The sequence below is a fragment of the Pseudophryne corroboree genome, chromosome 2, assembly GCF_028390025.1.
Source record: "Pseudophryne corroboree isolate aPseCor3 chromosome 2, aPseCor3.hap2, whole genome shotgun sequence".
NCBI lineage: Eukaryota > Metazoa > Chordata > Amphibia > Anura > Myobatrachidae > Pseudophryne > Pseudophryne corroboree.
This window is the reverse complement of record NC_086445.1, coordinates 623,308,076-623,323,494: the sequence shown is the minus strand read 5'-3', so window position 1 is coordinate 623,323,494 and position 15,419 is coordinate 623,308,076. Positions and strand designations below refer to the sequence as shown.

Sequence of the window (15,419 nt, the reverse complement as noted above, 5' to 3'; positions counted from 1 at the left end):
GCCTCAGAAAAGCAAGCGGATCAAAGGTGCTTCCTTTCTGCCCAGAGGCAGGGGGAGAGGAAAAAAGCTGCACCAGACAGCCAGTTCCCAGGAACAAAAATCCTCCCCTGCTTCTACTAAGTCCACCGCATGACGCTGGGGCTCCACAGACGGAGCCAGGTGCGGTGGGGGCGCGTCTCCGGAACTTCAGCGACCAGTGGGTTCGCTCACAGGTGGATCTCTGGGTTCTACAAGTGGTATCTCAGGGATACAAGCTGGAATTCGAGGCGTCTCCCCCTCGCCGTTACCTCAAATCAGCCTTGCCAGCTACTCCCCAGGACTGGGAGGTAGTACTGGCGGTAATTCACAAGCTGTACCTCCAGCAGGTGAAAATAAAAGTTCCCCTCCTTCAACAGGGACGGGGTTACTATTACACAATGTTTGTGGTACCGAAACCAGGCGGTTCGGTGAGACCCATTCTAAATTTGAAATCCTTGAACACTTATATAAGGAAGTTCAAGTTCAAAATGGAATCGCTCAGGGCGGTTATTGCAAGCCTGGAAGAGGGGGATTACATGGTATCACTGGACATCATGGATGCTTACCTACATGTCCCCATTTACCCACCTCACCAGGAGTACCTCAAGGTTGTGGTACAGAACTGACATTACCAATTCCAGACGTTGCCGTTTGTCTGTCCACGGCACCGAGGGTGTATTCCAAGGTAATGGCCAAAATGATGATACTCCTTCGAAAGAAGGGAGTTATAATTATCCCGTACTTGGACGATCTCCTTATAAAGGCGAGGTCCAAGGAGCAGTCGTTGATCGGAGTAGCACTATCTCAGGAAGTGCTACAACAGCACGGCTGGATTCTGAATATCCAAAAGTCGCAGCTGGTTCCTACGACGCGTCTGCTGATATTGGGCATGTTTCTGGACACAGAACAGAAGAAGGTGTTTCTCCCGGAGGAGAAGGCCAAGGAGTTGTCATCTCTGGTCAGAGGCCTCCTGAAACCAAAACAGGTGTCGGTGCATCATTGCACGCGAGTCCTGGAAAAGATGGTAGCTTCTTACGAAGCAATTCCCTTCGGCAGGTTCCATGCAAGGAACTTTCAGTGGGACCTGTTAGACAAGTGAGGATCGCATCTTCAGATGCATCGGCTGATCACCCTGTCCCCGAGGGCCAGGGTGTCTCTGCTGTGGTGGCTGCAGAGTGCTCATCTTCTCGAGGGCCGCAGATTCGGCATTCAGGACTGGGTCCTGGTGACCACGGATGCAAGCCTCCGAGGTTGGGGAGCAGTCACTCAGGGAAGAAATTTCCGAGGACAAGGGTCGAGTCAGGAGACTTCCCTACACATAAATATTCTGGACCTAAGGGCCATTTACAATGCCCTAAGGCAAGCAGGACCCCTGCTTCAAAACCAGCCGGTGCTGATTCAGTCAGACAACATCACGGCTGTCGCCCATGTAAATCGACAAGGCGGCACAAGAAGCAGGATGGCGTTGGCAGAAGCCACAAGGATTCTCCGATGGGCGGAGTATCACGTGCTAACACTGTCAGCAGTGTTCATTCCGGGTGTGGAAATCTAGGAAGCAGACTTCCTCAGCAGGCACGACCTCCACCCGGGAGAGTGGGGACTTCATCCAGAAGTCTTCACGCAGATTGTGAACCGTTGGGAACGGCCACAGGTGGACATGATGGCGTCCCGCCTCAACAAAAAGCTAAAAAAGTATTGCGCCAGGTCAAGAGACCCTCAGGCCATAGCTGTGGACGCACTAGTGACACCGTGTGTGTACCAGTAGGTTTATGTGTTCCCTCCTCTTCCTCTCATACCCAAGGTACTGAGGATAGTAAGTAAGAGAGGAGTAAGAACTATACTCGTAGTTCCGGATTAGCCAAGAAGAACTTGGTACCCAGAACTACAAGAAATGATCTCGGAGGACCCATGGCCTCTGTCTCTCAGACAGGACCTGTTACTGCAGTGGCCCTGTCTGTTCCAAGATTTACCGCGGCTGCGTTTGAAGGCTTGGCAGTTGAACGCCGGATCCTAACGGAAAAGGGCGTTCCAGATGAAGTGATTCCTACGCTGTTAAAGGCTTGAAAAGACGCTGCCTGAAGTTCAGACGTTGTTAAGGGAGTGCTGCATATTCAGCCCCCTTTTGTGCCTCCAGTGGCACCTTGGGATCTCAACGTAGTGTTGGTTTTCCTAAAATCACATTGTTTTGAGCCACTTCAGAACGTGGAGTTGAAGTATCTCACGTGGAAAGTGGTCATATATATATTTGGCCTTGGCTTCGGCTGGGCGTGTGTCAGAATTGGCGGCTTTGTCATGTGAAAGCCCTTATCTGATCTTCCATAGGGACAGGGCAGAATTGAGGATTCGTCCCCAATTTCTCCCTAAGGTGGTATCAGCGTTTCATTTGAACCAACCTATTGTGGTGCCTGCGGCTACTCGGGACTTGGAGGCCTCCAAGTTGCTGGATGTAGTCCGGGCCCTGTAAATCTATGTTTCCAGGACGGCTAGAGTCAGAAATACTGACTCGCTGTTATCCTGCATGCACCCAACAAGCTGGGTGCTCCTGCTTCTAAGCAGACTATTGCGCGCTGGATCTGTAGCACGATTCAACTTGCACATTCTGCGGCTGGACTGCCGCATCCTAAATCAGTAAAAGCCCATTCCACGAGGAAGGGGGCTCTTCTTGGGCGGCTGCCCAAGGGGTCTCGGCATTACAACTTTGCCGAGCTGCTACCTGGTCGGGGTCAAACACGTTTGCAAAATTCTACAAGTTTGATACCCTGGCTGAAGAGGACCTTGAGTTTGCTCATGCGGTGCTGCAGAGTCATCCGCACTCTCCCGCCCGTTTGGGAGCTTTGGTATAATCCCCATGGTCCTTACGGAGTACCCAGCATCCACTAGGACGTCAGAGAAAATAAGAATTTACTCACTGGTAATTCTATTTCTCGTAGTCCGTAGTGGATGCTGGGAGCCCGTCCCAAGTGCGGACTCTCTACAATACGTGTATATAGTTATTGCTTAACTAAAGGGTTTTGTTATGAGCCATCTGTTAATGAGGCTCATTTGTTGTTCATACTGTTAACTGGGTATAGTATCACGAGTTGTACGGTGTGATTGGTGTGGCTGGTATGAGTCTTACCCTGGATTCCTAATCCTTTCCTTGTAGTGTCAGCTCTTCCGGGCACAGTATCCTAACTGAGGTCTGGAGGAGGGGCATAGAGGGAGGAGCCAGTGCACACCAGATAGTACCTAATCTTTCTTTTAGAGTGCCCAGTCTCCTGCGGAGCCCGTCTATTCCCCATGGTCCTTACGGAGTACCCAGCATCCACTACGGACTACGAGAAATAGAATTACCGGTGAGTAAATTCTTATTTTCTTCTACAACATTTTCATCATCTTGTTTTTCACCCCCTTACTCAATTCTTCATCATCTTCTTCCTTTTACCTTCTTCAAACCTGCTCTTTTGTATGTTGTAAAATGTTGATACATGACTTATGACTAATAGGAAACATACAAGATGTAGTTTATGATATGTCTTATAAATGTACAATGAAAATCTTCAATGGGATTTGGTAAAAACCGGAATGGTCCAGACCTTGGAAGACCAGACTGGCTCTCTGCAGTGACCTCTGCCACTGTGGAGTGTGTAGTGAGCATCCCCATCTGGGGTTTGGCCCATCTGGGGGGTGTCTGTGACAGCTATCAACAGGGAGATGGGTAGGGAGTGTTTACAGCTTCCCCTTATGGTCGGGGATGGAGTAAAAATTTAAATGTTTTTGACTATACAGAGGGGTTCTCCCAGCCTCCCCAATGTCAACTGTCACGGACCCAACCCCCCCCCCCCCCCCCCCCCCCCCGCCCTTCCCTACCCCAGGTGAGGATGCATACTAAAAGCTTCACAGTCGAAGAGGGAGCTGGACCGTTCTGGTTTTTACCCGATCTCGGCTTCACAGATCCCAGTTTAGTATACATTAGGCCAGTCTCTATAAACTGATAGCTGTTGGGTAGAAACAAAGCATTCCTGGAAAGTATGTTCTACAATGATTATCACATACCCTCCAACATTTTACACATAAAAATATATACAAATTAGGAAAGAGGGCGTATCCATGGGTAAAAGGTCCTATACTTTCAATGGAATTTTGGAGAGCCAAAATTTGGTACAGACCATTAAAAAAAGGTACTGTACCTGATATAAAGGTACAGTTGGAGGGTATGTTATCAGCATTTCCTGTGGGAGAATTGCTTAATCAGCATCACTACCCACACATAAGATTTTATTTTAAACTTATAATGATTTTCCAGTCAAATGTCTTTTATCCCTCACAAATATCTTCAATCCTTTTAGGGGTTTAAATATTTATATTTAACACCACAAGACTACAAGAAGGTCAGTGCCCTGAACTCTGTACATTGTGAACATGTGGAAGACGAAGGTGAATCTAGGTAAATTCAATTCTACATATCTGTATGTATACATATATGAGATTTTTATAACATTTTATATTTTCTTTGACTTTTATCCTGTTTCTCTTACATCCTAGAGGATGCTGGGGTCCACATTAGTACCATGGTGTATAGACGGGTCCACTAGGAGCCATTGGCACTTTAAGAGTTTGAGAGTGTGGGCTGGCTCCTTCCTTTATGCCCCTCCCACCAGACTCCTTTTAGAAAATGTGCCCGGAGGAGCCGGTCACAGCTAGGGGAGCTCTCCAGAGTTTCTTTAGTAAAGTTGTTTTTTAGAGTTTATTTTTTTACAGGGATGCTGCTGGCAACAGCCTCCCTGCCTAGTGGGACTAAGGGGGGAGTAGTGTCCGCCCTGCGGGGTCTGAGCCACTATCTCCGCTGACAGGACTCTGAGCTCCTGAAGGGATTGAACGTTCCCCGCCACAGGTGATCGCTCACCCCGGCAGCATGCCGCCACCCCCTTACAGAGCCAGAAGATCAGTGGCGAGTCAGTCACTGGCCCCCCTAGCAAGCGGGGAGCCGGTGTGAAGATGGCAACAACAGGGTATGGAGCACAGTACTAACCCAGCAGCGTTCAGCGCCATTTTCCTTCCTTGCGAAGCGCTGTCAGTGAGAGATGTCCCTCCAATTCAACCCCAGCTATCTCTTACGGTACCAGGGGGTTGTGGAAGGGCGGGGGGGGGGGGGGGAAGAGGCTGTGTACAGACTGTGTAACCTATTAAGGTGCACTGTCAGCGCTGGTTGGGGGGTCTCCCTATACCTTGAAAGCGCTGTGTGTGGGTTGGCTCCAATCTCCGTGTCTCTCTTGCCATTCTTGGGGGTGAAACTCTGTCTGTCCTCCCCTGTGTGTGTGTGCGTGGTCTCCATTAAGCTATGTCCAGGGACTCTGTGTCATATGCTGCAGAGTATATATCCTCTCAGGATGATCCCATTCCATGTAATCAGGATTGCACAGTTTTAGCGCAGATACCAGCAAGGGAGTCTGAATGGTTATCCTCTATCAAATCTATGATTGCTCAGATTTCTACTAGGGTTGCACAGAATGAATCTGCAACTCAGGTTTTACAGAACTCTATGGCAGTTTGGTCCAGTTCTGTTACCTCAGGGCCCCCCACTGTAGGTTCCCACAAATGTGCTCTTGCCCAGATTATGCAAGATGACACGGATACCGATTCTGACATGGCAGACGGTGATGGGGATGTGCTGAGGGGGGCCGCATCTCTTGCAAAAGGGGTGCAATTGATGATAGAGGCTATTAGAGGTGTGTTAAATATTGCTGATACAACACCTGAGCATGTTGAGGAGGCTTACTTCACTGACCATAAGAAAGCCTTGCTAACCTTCCCTGCGTCCAAAGAATTAAATGCTATATTTGAGAAAGCATGGGAAAACCCGGGAGAAAAAATTCCAGATCCCTAAAAGGGTTCTGGTTGCTTTCCCCTTCCCTGAGGAGGATAGAAAAAAATGGTAAAACCCACCCATAGTGGACTCGTCTGTATCCAGACTCTCAAAAAAGGTGGTTTTACCTGTTCCAGGATCTACCGCTGATAGCAAAATTGATGCTACGCTCAAATCCATATACACAACTTCAGTGGCAATACTATGTCCCACGATTGCCTGTGCATGGATTTCCAAAGCTATAGTAAAGTGGTCAGGCACGTTACTTGAGGATTTGGATACAATGGATAAAAGTGATGTTGAATTGTTTTTACGTAACATTCAGGATTATGCAGGATTTATGGTGGAATCCGTTAAAGACCTGGGTTCCATGGCTGTAGGGATATCTTCCATGTCTGTCTTAGCTCGTTGGGGACTTTGGATGCGCCAGTGGTCTGCAGATGCGGAATCCAGGGGAGGTGCGGAGACCCTACCCTACCCTACACAGGTCAGGCTCTCTTTGGGGAAGCGTTGGATGTGTGGATTTCCACGGCTACAACGGGTAAGTCTCCTTTTCTTCCCTCAGTTGCACCTGCTACGAAGAAACCCTTTCCTTCAGCTGCAACACAGCCCTTTCGGACTGCCAAAGCAAGAAAGACCAAGCCGTCCAACACCTTCTTTCGAGGAGGTCGGCCAAAATCCAAGAAACCTACTGCTGCGGGTTCCCAGGACCAGAAACCTACTTCAAGTATGCCAAAGTCCTCAGCATGACGGTGGACAGCGCGGCCTGGAGGTAGGGCTGGTGGGGGCGAGACTCGGGCATTTCAGTCACGTCTGGGTGTCGTCCGGCCTGGATCCTTGGGTGCAAGATATTGTGTCCCAAGGGTACAGGCTGGAATTTCAAGATCTTCCTCCTCACCGATTCTTCAAATCAGGCTTGCCAGCTTTGCTGGCAGACAGGGTTATCCTACAGGAAGCCATACAAACGTTGGTGGAGGCACAGGTTATTGTACCAGTTCCACCCCTAATACAAAACAAAGGTTACTATTCAAATCTTTTCATGGTACCGAAACCAGATGGTTCGGTCAGACCCATTCTGAACTTAAAATCGCTAAACCCCTTCCTGAGGGAGTTCATGTACAAAATGTAGTCTCTAAAGGCGGTGATATCAGGTCTGGAGGAGGGGGAATTCTTGGTATCCCTGGATATCAAGGATGCGCACCTCCACATTCCAATTTGGCCGTCGCATCAAGCTTATCTCCGATTCGCACTGTGGGACTGTCATTTTCAATTCCAGGCCCTGCTATTCGGCCTCTCCACAGCACCGAGTGTATTCACCAAGGTGATGGCGGAACTGATGGTTCTCGTCTGCAAACAGGGAGTTAACATAATTCCATATCTGGACGATCTGCTGATAAAGGCATCATCCAAGGAGAGGCTGTTACAGTCCTTTGTTCTCATGTCCCATCTCAGGGAACACTGTTGGATCCTGAATCTTCCAAAATCACATTTGGAACCAACCAGGAGGTTGTCCTTTCTGGGAATGATCCTCGACACGGAAGTGCAGAGGGTGTTTCTTCCAGAGGAAAAAGCGTTGGTGAAACAAACAATGGTCCGGGATGTCCTGAAGCCAGCCTGGGTGTCTGTTCATCAGTGCATTCGCCTTCTGGGGAAGATGGTGGCCTCTTACGAGGCTCTGCAGTTCGGGAGGTTTCATGCTTGGTCCTTCCAGCTGGCTCTCCTGGACAAGTGGTCAGGATCTCATCTACACATGCACCAGAGAATACATCTGTCGCCAAAGGCCAGAATTTCACTCCTCTGGTGGCTACAATTACCTCACCTTCTGGAGGGCCACAGGTTCGGGATTCAGGACTGGATCATTCTAACCACGGATGCAAGTCTCCGGGGCTGGGGCGCAGTCACTCAAGGGGAAACCTTCCAAGGAAGTCTGGAAGTCCGCCTACTGATAAACATTCTGACACTAAGAGCCGTCTCCAATCGGCCCATCTTCTGAGAAATCGGGCCATTCAAGTGCAGTCGGACAATCTAACGACATTGTCTTACATAAACTGACAGGGCGGAACGAAGAGCAGAGCTACAATGTCAGAGGTAACAAGAATCATCCTCTGGGCAGAAAAACACGCGTTGGCGCTGTCGGCAATCTTCATTCCGGGAGTAGACAATTGGGAAGCAGACTTCCTCAGCAGACACGATCTCCATCCAGCGGAGTGGTGTCTCCATCCGGAGGTGTTCAAGGAGGTAACAGATCTTTGGGGTGTACCCCAAATAGACATGATGGCCTCTCGTCTCAACAAGAAGCTTTGGCGATATTGTTCCAGGTCGAGGGACCCGCAAGAGGTGACGGTGGACGCCCTAGTGACTCCGTGGGTATTCCAGTCGGTGTACATGTTTCCACCACTCCCACTCATTCCAAAAGTGCTAAAGCTCGTAAGGAGAACAAGGGTTCAAGCGATCCTCGTTGCTCCAGACTGGCCGAGAAGGTCTTGGTACGCGGATCTTGTGGATCTACTGCTAGAAGAGCCGAGGCCTCTTCCTCTTTGGGAGGACCTGCTGCAGCAGGGGCCGTTCGCCTGTCAAGACTTACCACGGCTACGTTTGATGGCATGGAGGTTGAACGCCAGATACTAGCTCGGAAGGGCATTCCGAACAAGGTTATTCCTACCCTGATACAGGCTAGGGAAAGGAGTAACGTCTAAGATTACCATCGTATTTGGAAAAAATATGTATATTGGTGTGAGTCCAAGAAGATTCCTACCGTGGAGTTTCAACTGGGACAGTTTCTCCTCTTCCTGCAAGCAAGCAAGCATGGATATGGGCCTGAGGTTGGGATCCATAAAGGTCCAAATTTCAGCCCTATTAATTTTCTTCCAGAAACAACTGGCTGCTCTCCCTGAGATTCAGACTTTTTTGAAGGGAGTTCTGCATATCCAACCTCCCTTTGTACCGCCTACGGCGCCCTGGGATCTTAACGTGGTATTGCAGTTCCTCCAGTCAGACTGGTTTGAGCCTCTACAGGAGGTTGAGGTCAAGTTTCTCACGTGGAAGGCTGTCACTTTGTTAGACTTAGCTTCTGCTAGACGTGTGTCGGAGTTGGGGGCTTTGTCCTGTAAAAGCCCATACTTGATCTTCCATGAATATAAAGCTGAGTTCCAGACACGTCAGCAGTTTCTCCTGAAGGCTGTGACGGCATTTCATATCAACCAACCTATTGTGGTGCCAGTTGCGACTGACTCCTCAATCTCATCAAAGTCCTTAGATGTTATAAGGGCTCTAAAAATCTATGTGAGAAGGACTGCTCGTCACAGAAAATCGGACTCTCTGTTTGTCCTGTATGATCCCAAGAAAATTGGGTGTCCTGCTTCTAAGCAGACGATTTCTCGCTGGATCAGGTTCACTATCCAGCATGCGTATTCTACAGCAGGCTTGCCGTGTCCTACGTCTGTTAAGGCCCACTCTACTCGGAAGGTGGGTTCTTCCTGGGCGGCTGCCCAGGGTGTCTCGCTTTGCAACTCTGCCGAGCGGCTACTTGGTCGGGGTCGAACGCGTTTGCAAAGTTCTACAAGGACCTGAAGTTTGGTCAATCAGTTCTGCAGGAGCCTCCGCGCTCTCCCTCCCATTCTGGGAGCTTTGGTACATCCCCATGGTACTAATGTGGACCCCAGCATCCTCTAGGATGTAAGAGAAAATAGGATTTTAATTACCTACCGGTAAATTCTTTTCTCGTAGTCCGTAGAGGATGCTGAGCGCCCACCCAGCGCTTTGTTTTCTTGCAGTGGTTATCTGGTTCAGTACAACTTTGGTTTTTAGTTACGTACTGCATTGTTACTTGGTAAGTAATGTTTCAGCGGTTGCTGAGTTAGCTTGTTTTGCCTTGTGTGTGAGCTGGTGTGAATCTTGCCACTATATGCGTTAAATCATTCTCTCGAAGATGTCCGTCTCCTCAGGGACAGTTTCAAGACGGAGTCTGGTGGGAGGGGCATACAGGGAGTAGCCAGCCCACACTCTCAAACTCTTAAAGTGCCAATGGCTCCTAGTGGACTCGTCTATACCCCATGGTACTAATGTGGACCCCAGCATCCTCTACGGACTGCGAGAAAAGGATTTTCCGGTAAGTAATTAAATCCTATTATCTGTGGGTTTTTTAGAGCAGTTCATCAGACGGGATCTGGTTAGGGTTCCAGCGGTCGGGATACCGGCAGTCAGAATACAGACGCCGAAATCCCGATACTACTCTGAAAGTCGACACCTGGTCGGAGGTTAGTTTTAAGCTGTTAGGGCTAGGCTGCATTCCGGGGGGTTTAGGTGTCGACTGTGGGTAGGGGAGGTTAGGTTTAGGTACCCCCAGGGCGTGTTAGGATTAAACTGTGGGGGGAAAAGGGGGGATGTTAGATTTAGTCTGCGGAAAGGGAGAGTATGGCGGGTAAGGGGGGGCAAGGATTCCCTGTCAGGATTCTTATCATCAGGATGCTGCGGTCAGTGTTCTGACCGCCAGCATTTCAATACCGACTCCATCAGGCAGCACACTTTGGGGCTGATGCTGAGTTGAAAGAAAGCATGTTGGCGGAACTTATCTTGTGTGTTATTACCTTACACATGCTCAGGAAATGTACACATACAGATGTGTCCTCTTACAGCCTTGCTGGAGTCACGCTAAAGAGCCCTTTAAGCCACTCCATGACATGGCAGGACTCAGTAGTGCTGAGCAATATAATCCACAAGCAGCTTCTGCTGATTAAAGTGATATGCAGCATGCCTATATTCCGTGTGTAATTGCGGCTGTATCTGCATCCGAAATGCCATGTTACAGTGTTTTCCAGGAAAACACTGAAGCATAGCATTTTGTATGTAAAAACACTGTAGCTCCAAATCTGTGACATATCAAAGGTTTTAAATATTTGAGGAACAATGTAATTATAAGGATAATTAAAGCTACTGATGAGTTATAATATATAGGAGACTCTAAATTCCTTAATAATAAAGGATACACATATTCCTTATAATACGCACATTTGAATAAAAAAATAAAAAATGCAGGATAGTCCATATTAATGCATATGCACCTTGTTACATCTAAGAAATGACTGTAGGTAGAATACGCTAGTGTAGAAGAGACATAGCAGTAGAATGATATACTGAAAATGGGGATCATTTAGGATGAAAAAAAATTGGAGATGCGGCACAGATACTGTTCTTTCTTGTGGAAACTTTTTATGTTTTTGTGCTGTTGATCCTGCTTATAGAGCATGACCAGAAAGTATTGATTGATAGAGGATCACTGGGAATAACATGGGGAGATCATTGTATTCCATGCAAATACAGGATAGCTATAAATCATTTGATTCTGCACTATAATACACAAATCAGGTTATGGGACGTGGTCATTAAAATGGATCAGTATGTTATCCCGGCGCACGGGATGCCGGCTGTCAGTATACCGATACCGTCAACCCATGCGGAAGAATCCCAGCATGGGGGCAAGTGCAATGAAGCCCCTTGCAGGCTCAGTGGTGAGCTTTGCTCGCCACATGTTCTATTCTCCCTCTATGGGTGTTGTGGACACCCATAGAGGGGGAATCAACTAACTCGCCGGTATTTTAGTAGCGGTATGGTGACCCTGTCGGGATTCCGGCGCCGGTATTAAGACTGCCAGGACCCCGACGAGTGGGATGCTAACCTGCATACCCATTAAACTACTCCTAAATTATCAAAGCAACAAAATTTCTACCCCCTGATGTTGTGTCACCGTCAGAACCTTTTTATGGTCACCATTGCCATCATCTTCTAGGAGTATCTGATCGAGGAAGTGTTTTAATACCACACATAAACCAATGTAAAGAATGATCCCGTAATGCATATATGATGCTCCAAAAAGCAGTATATTCCAAGTGCAAAATAGGATATAAATCAAATTAAATAGGGAAGAGCTCATATTCTTAGGCAATGTTTTTATTTTGTCCATATACAGTATGTGACAACAAGTTGAAATCTGTTAAAATCTATTAAAAATTGATGATGATTTGAACTACTTTACAACAAATAATAAAAGTGTATAATGTTACTGTGTTCACCAGGTACAAGATTACAGACATAATTGGTAAGGAAGAAGGACTTGGAGTGGAGAACCTTCGGGGATCTGGCATGATTGCTGGAGAGTCATCATTAGCTTATGAAGAAGTCATCACCATTAATCTGGTAATTACGCTCAACAATTTATTGTATATTTGGCTGATTGTTTATTTCAAATAAGATGAGAACAGAGGAAAAAATGCTTCCACCCTCTCCATTTATAATGTCTGTAGTTGACCTGTAGGAATCTACTATGTTGTGTGGTCATGGTTTGTCCCTAAGAAACCAAACTTTTTGCACATGGATGTTACTATGAGATGTATCACAGAGGAAAACTCCCTTATACGCATAATCTCACTTGAATTTAATTCTATGGTTAGCAGAGTTTTCAAACCCTTAGAGGCAGTGTCTTGCTGAACATCCCATTGTGTTCAGCTGCACACATTTGCCTAATACAGTTTTATTCTATAGGTTGAATTCAATTAGCTGCAAACTAGGGTACACAACTGTTTACTTCAATGGGGGTTGTTGTACGCATTTTTTTTTTAATACTTTTTAGAAACGTTTATACACATACATCAGTATCGCATTTTAATATGTTCCAAATTGTACTAGACACTTTTGTTTGCTATAATATACTTGCTGGCTCAAACTTGTTCATCATTTATAAAAGTTGGAAACTAACTGACACCATTTAATTGCCTTCAATACTATGCTTACGGCCACTATCAGCGTCTACAACTTATTAGTCACTTTTTGGGAATAAGGACTCTTTCATATATGTGGCACACTGCAGAATTATCACGCAACATTGCTCACAATTTACTGGCTGGATTTAAATTGTGTGGGTATCGGGAGCACCCTTGATTAAATTATCCCGCAAACTGCACATTAATGTAACACGGGACCTTACAGTGCAGAACTAGTGGCTAATTGAGTCTGGCCGTATGTTATACAGTATATTAATTGGATACCATATACAGTATATCCGAGCATAAATATTACTACTTTGTCATTACTGTTTGGACCTCACTGTTGACTTTCACAAAGCGTTAACCAGAGGTAAAGGTCTAGTCTGTGCATAGAACAATATGCATGCCAAAAACTGAAATGGAATGCTAGCAAACACTAGTGTCAGTGTAATTGGCATTGGTAACACTAGAAATCTCTGCATGTGTTTTTAAAATGGTATGATTTAGCAGTAATGAGATAATTGCTTCAGTCTCCATGTGTTGAATAATAATTTAAAGAGTTGATGGTTCTCATGTGGCAGAGTTCAGTGGAGCCGAAGGAGTGGCAACAGAACTGCAGACTTTGCAGAGTTGGATGTAAGAGTAAATATGCATGTTTCCAAGAGCTTTTTGCACCTAGTTATGGGGTAGATGCTAATTATCACTGATGATGTCTATTAGCAAACCAAGTGTACAGACAAGGCAGTCAAGAGCCAGGCTGGGCCCAGGTACTTTTCAAGGGGTGTGGCCTAATCACAGGAGGCGTGGTCATGTACCCATAGAAAAAAATACTGAAATATTTTTTATTTTAAGCACCTCCATGGCCACCCTGCAGCCCAGTACACAGCAGAGTGTGCTGGGCTGAGGAGAAGAGCTGCAGCTGCTGCTACCTGGTAAGGGGGAGGGGGCCTGGGCCCCTACTGGACCCTCACTGGGCCCCTCCATCAGGCCTGGGCCCAGGTAAGTTGTACCCTCTCCCCCCTTTCTCGGCGACACTGCATACAGATAGGGGACAGCTGCACTACAAGATATCTAGAACTCTGCATATGGGCAAATACAGTATATGCATAGTTTCCTGTGCACACAGTGTGTGAGCACATACACTTGAATTCCATCCAATTCAGCATCAGGCCTATGATGCGGAAATAAAATGTTTTCAGCCTATAGAGAAGTTCTAACTCGAGTTGTGGCTTGCAAGGCCAAGATGGCAGTGTAGCTTCTTGATCTGCATACCAGCAGCTCGAAAACCTCCAACCAGCATCCGACAGTGGGGAGTTCTTTCTCAGCGTTTGAGCCATTAAGCTGTTTATCTGTCCAGTGCCATTTCTACCCCGGAAGTAGGGCTTTGCTGTTATTTTATGAGCTGCAGCCACTATTTGCAAACCTACACTCGGAACACCATTGCTACTCAAGCCCACACACCCTGGTCCTTACCGTCTTTCTGTACGTGGCTCTGGACCATCTCTCTCCAGAGAGACTCCGAGGATTCTCTGCATGGCCGGCCTCCACATCATTTACTACACAATCCAGATCAGTCTGGGAGTGGCCGTAACCTATGCCTCCTACCCGTGTGAGTGACCACTGGAGTGGGCTACCCCTGAGCTGCTGGAATTGCCTCAGTGGGTGTTCTGAATCTAAGCGCTCACTCCCACCATTCGGTGCCCATCCAACTTTTTTCACCTGCAGCCTGTGTATCTGGTGCACTCTGCTTTCTGCTTGTCAGTAATGGTGGGGGAGACCATGGATTACTCCCAGATTCTCTCCACCCTTTTTTTCCCTCCCTGGTTCCAGCTGGAAGCTTTCCTCCTGCCACCTAACCCACACTGCCCCAGTGCTCACTTGGACCTCGGAAAGTCAGACCACTGGCAAGAAATATTCCAGCGGTGAGTACTCCTCTGACTGTGGGTGCAGAGTGGAACTTTCAAATTGTGTTTGAAGTGTTCCCCCGTGCTGTGTGGCTGGGACCTGTGTTGCTATGGCCTTGATACCCTGATGGCTGTGTAGATAGGCTTCCTGCACTGCCTCCTTCATGCAGACCCCGTAATAGGCTTTTTGCTCACTTACCATCAGGGTCATTACTCTACTCAGCCACTGCTCTGGCTGCACTATCCACTGGGCTAATGGTGCTTTGATATTCTGTGTTCTGCTGCCAACCCCTCTGTGCTTTATAACAGGTCTCACTACACTCTGGCTATCATTTCTCAGAACAAACTCAGGCTTTTCTTTAGTGAGTGGCTCTCTTTTTCCTGCAATCCAGTGGTGAGGATGAGTGGTCATCTCTAATTGCACTGTGCTGTGTAACCTCAACATATGTACCCATGAGACCTATTTGATATGTTCATGTATGCCTGAGAACTCATTCTGCTCCAACCCTGTTGTTTATGGCTTTGTCCACACTGCTCTGACGACGAACATGCCTCCTAAAAAGGGCAAACTGGCAATCCTTGCCCCTGTGATCTGGTTTCATCTAAGCAGTTGGGGGCATCTCATACCTCCACATCTACTCTAACCCTTGTGATGACCTATCTGTGGATGGACCACTTACAGTCTGCTTTCCGTGCTGACCTCATTGCGTATCTTCTATCCTCTGTTCATCAGGTCAAGGGTGAGGTGGCGGGATTGGGGTAATGTAATAACCATCTAGAGAATAAAGTGCAGGAGTTGGTGATCTCTTTTAGTGACCTTAGTACATCTCATAAATCAGTCCTGGTGGGACTCTCTGTGGTCAAAGATAAGTTTGCTGATTTGGAGGACAGGTC

The 15,419-nt window shown here is 47.3% G+C and overlaps 1 protein-coding gene across 1 annotated transcript in view; it reads left to right on the top strand.

Moving 5' to 3' along the window:
* The window catches only part of ACACA (acetyl-CoA carboxylase alpha), an 848,870-nt gene that overhangs the window by 511,136 nt on the left and 322,315 nt on the right, over positions 1-15,419 (top strand). The window contains exons 38-39 of the mRNA XM_063951842.1: positions 4,347-4,444; positions 11,935-12,055. Coding sequence (XP_063807912.1) covers positions 4,347-4,444; positions 11,935-12,055 — 219 coding nt within the window. The remainder of the gene's footprint in view (positions 1-4,346; positions 4,445-11,934; positions 12,056-15,419) is intronic.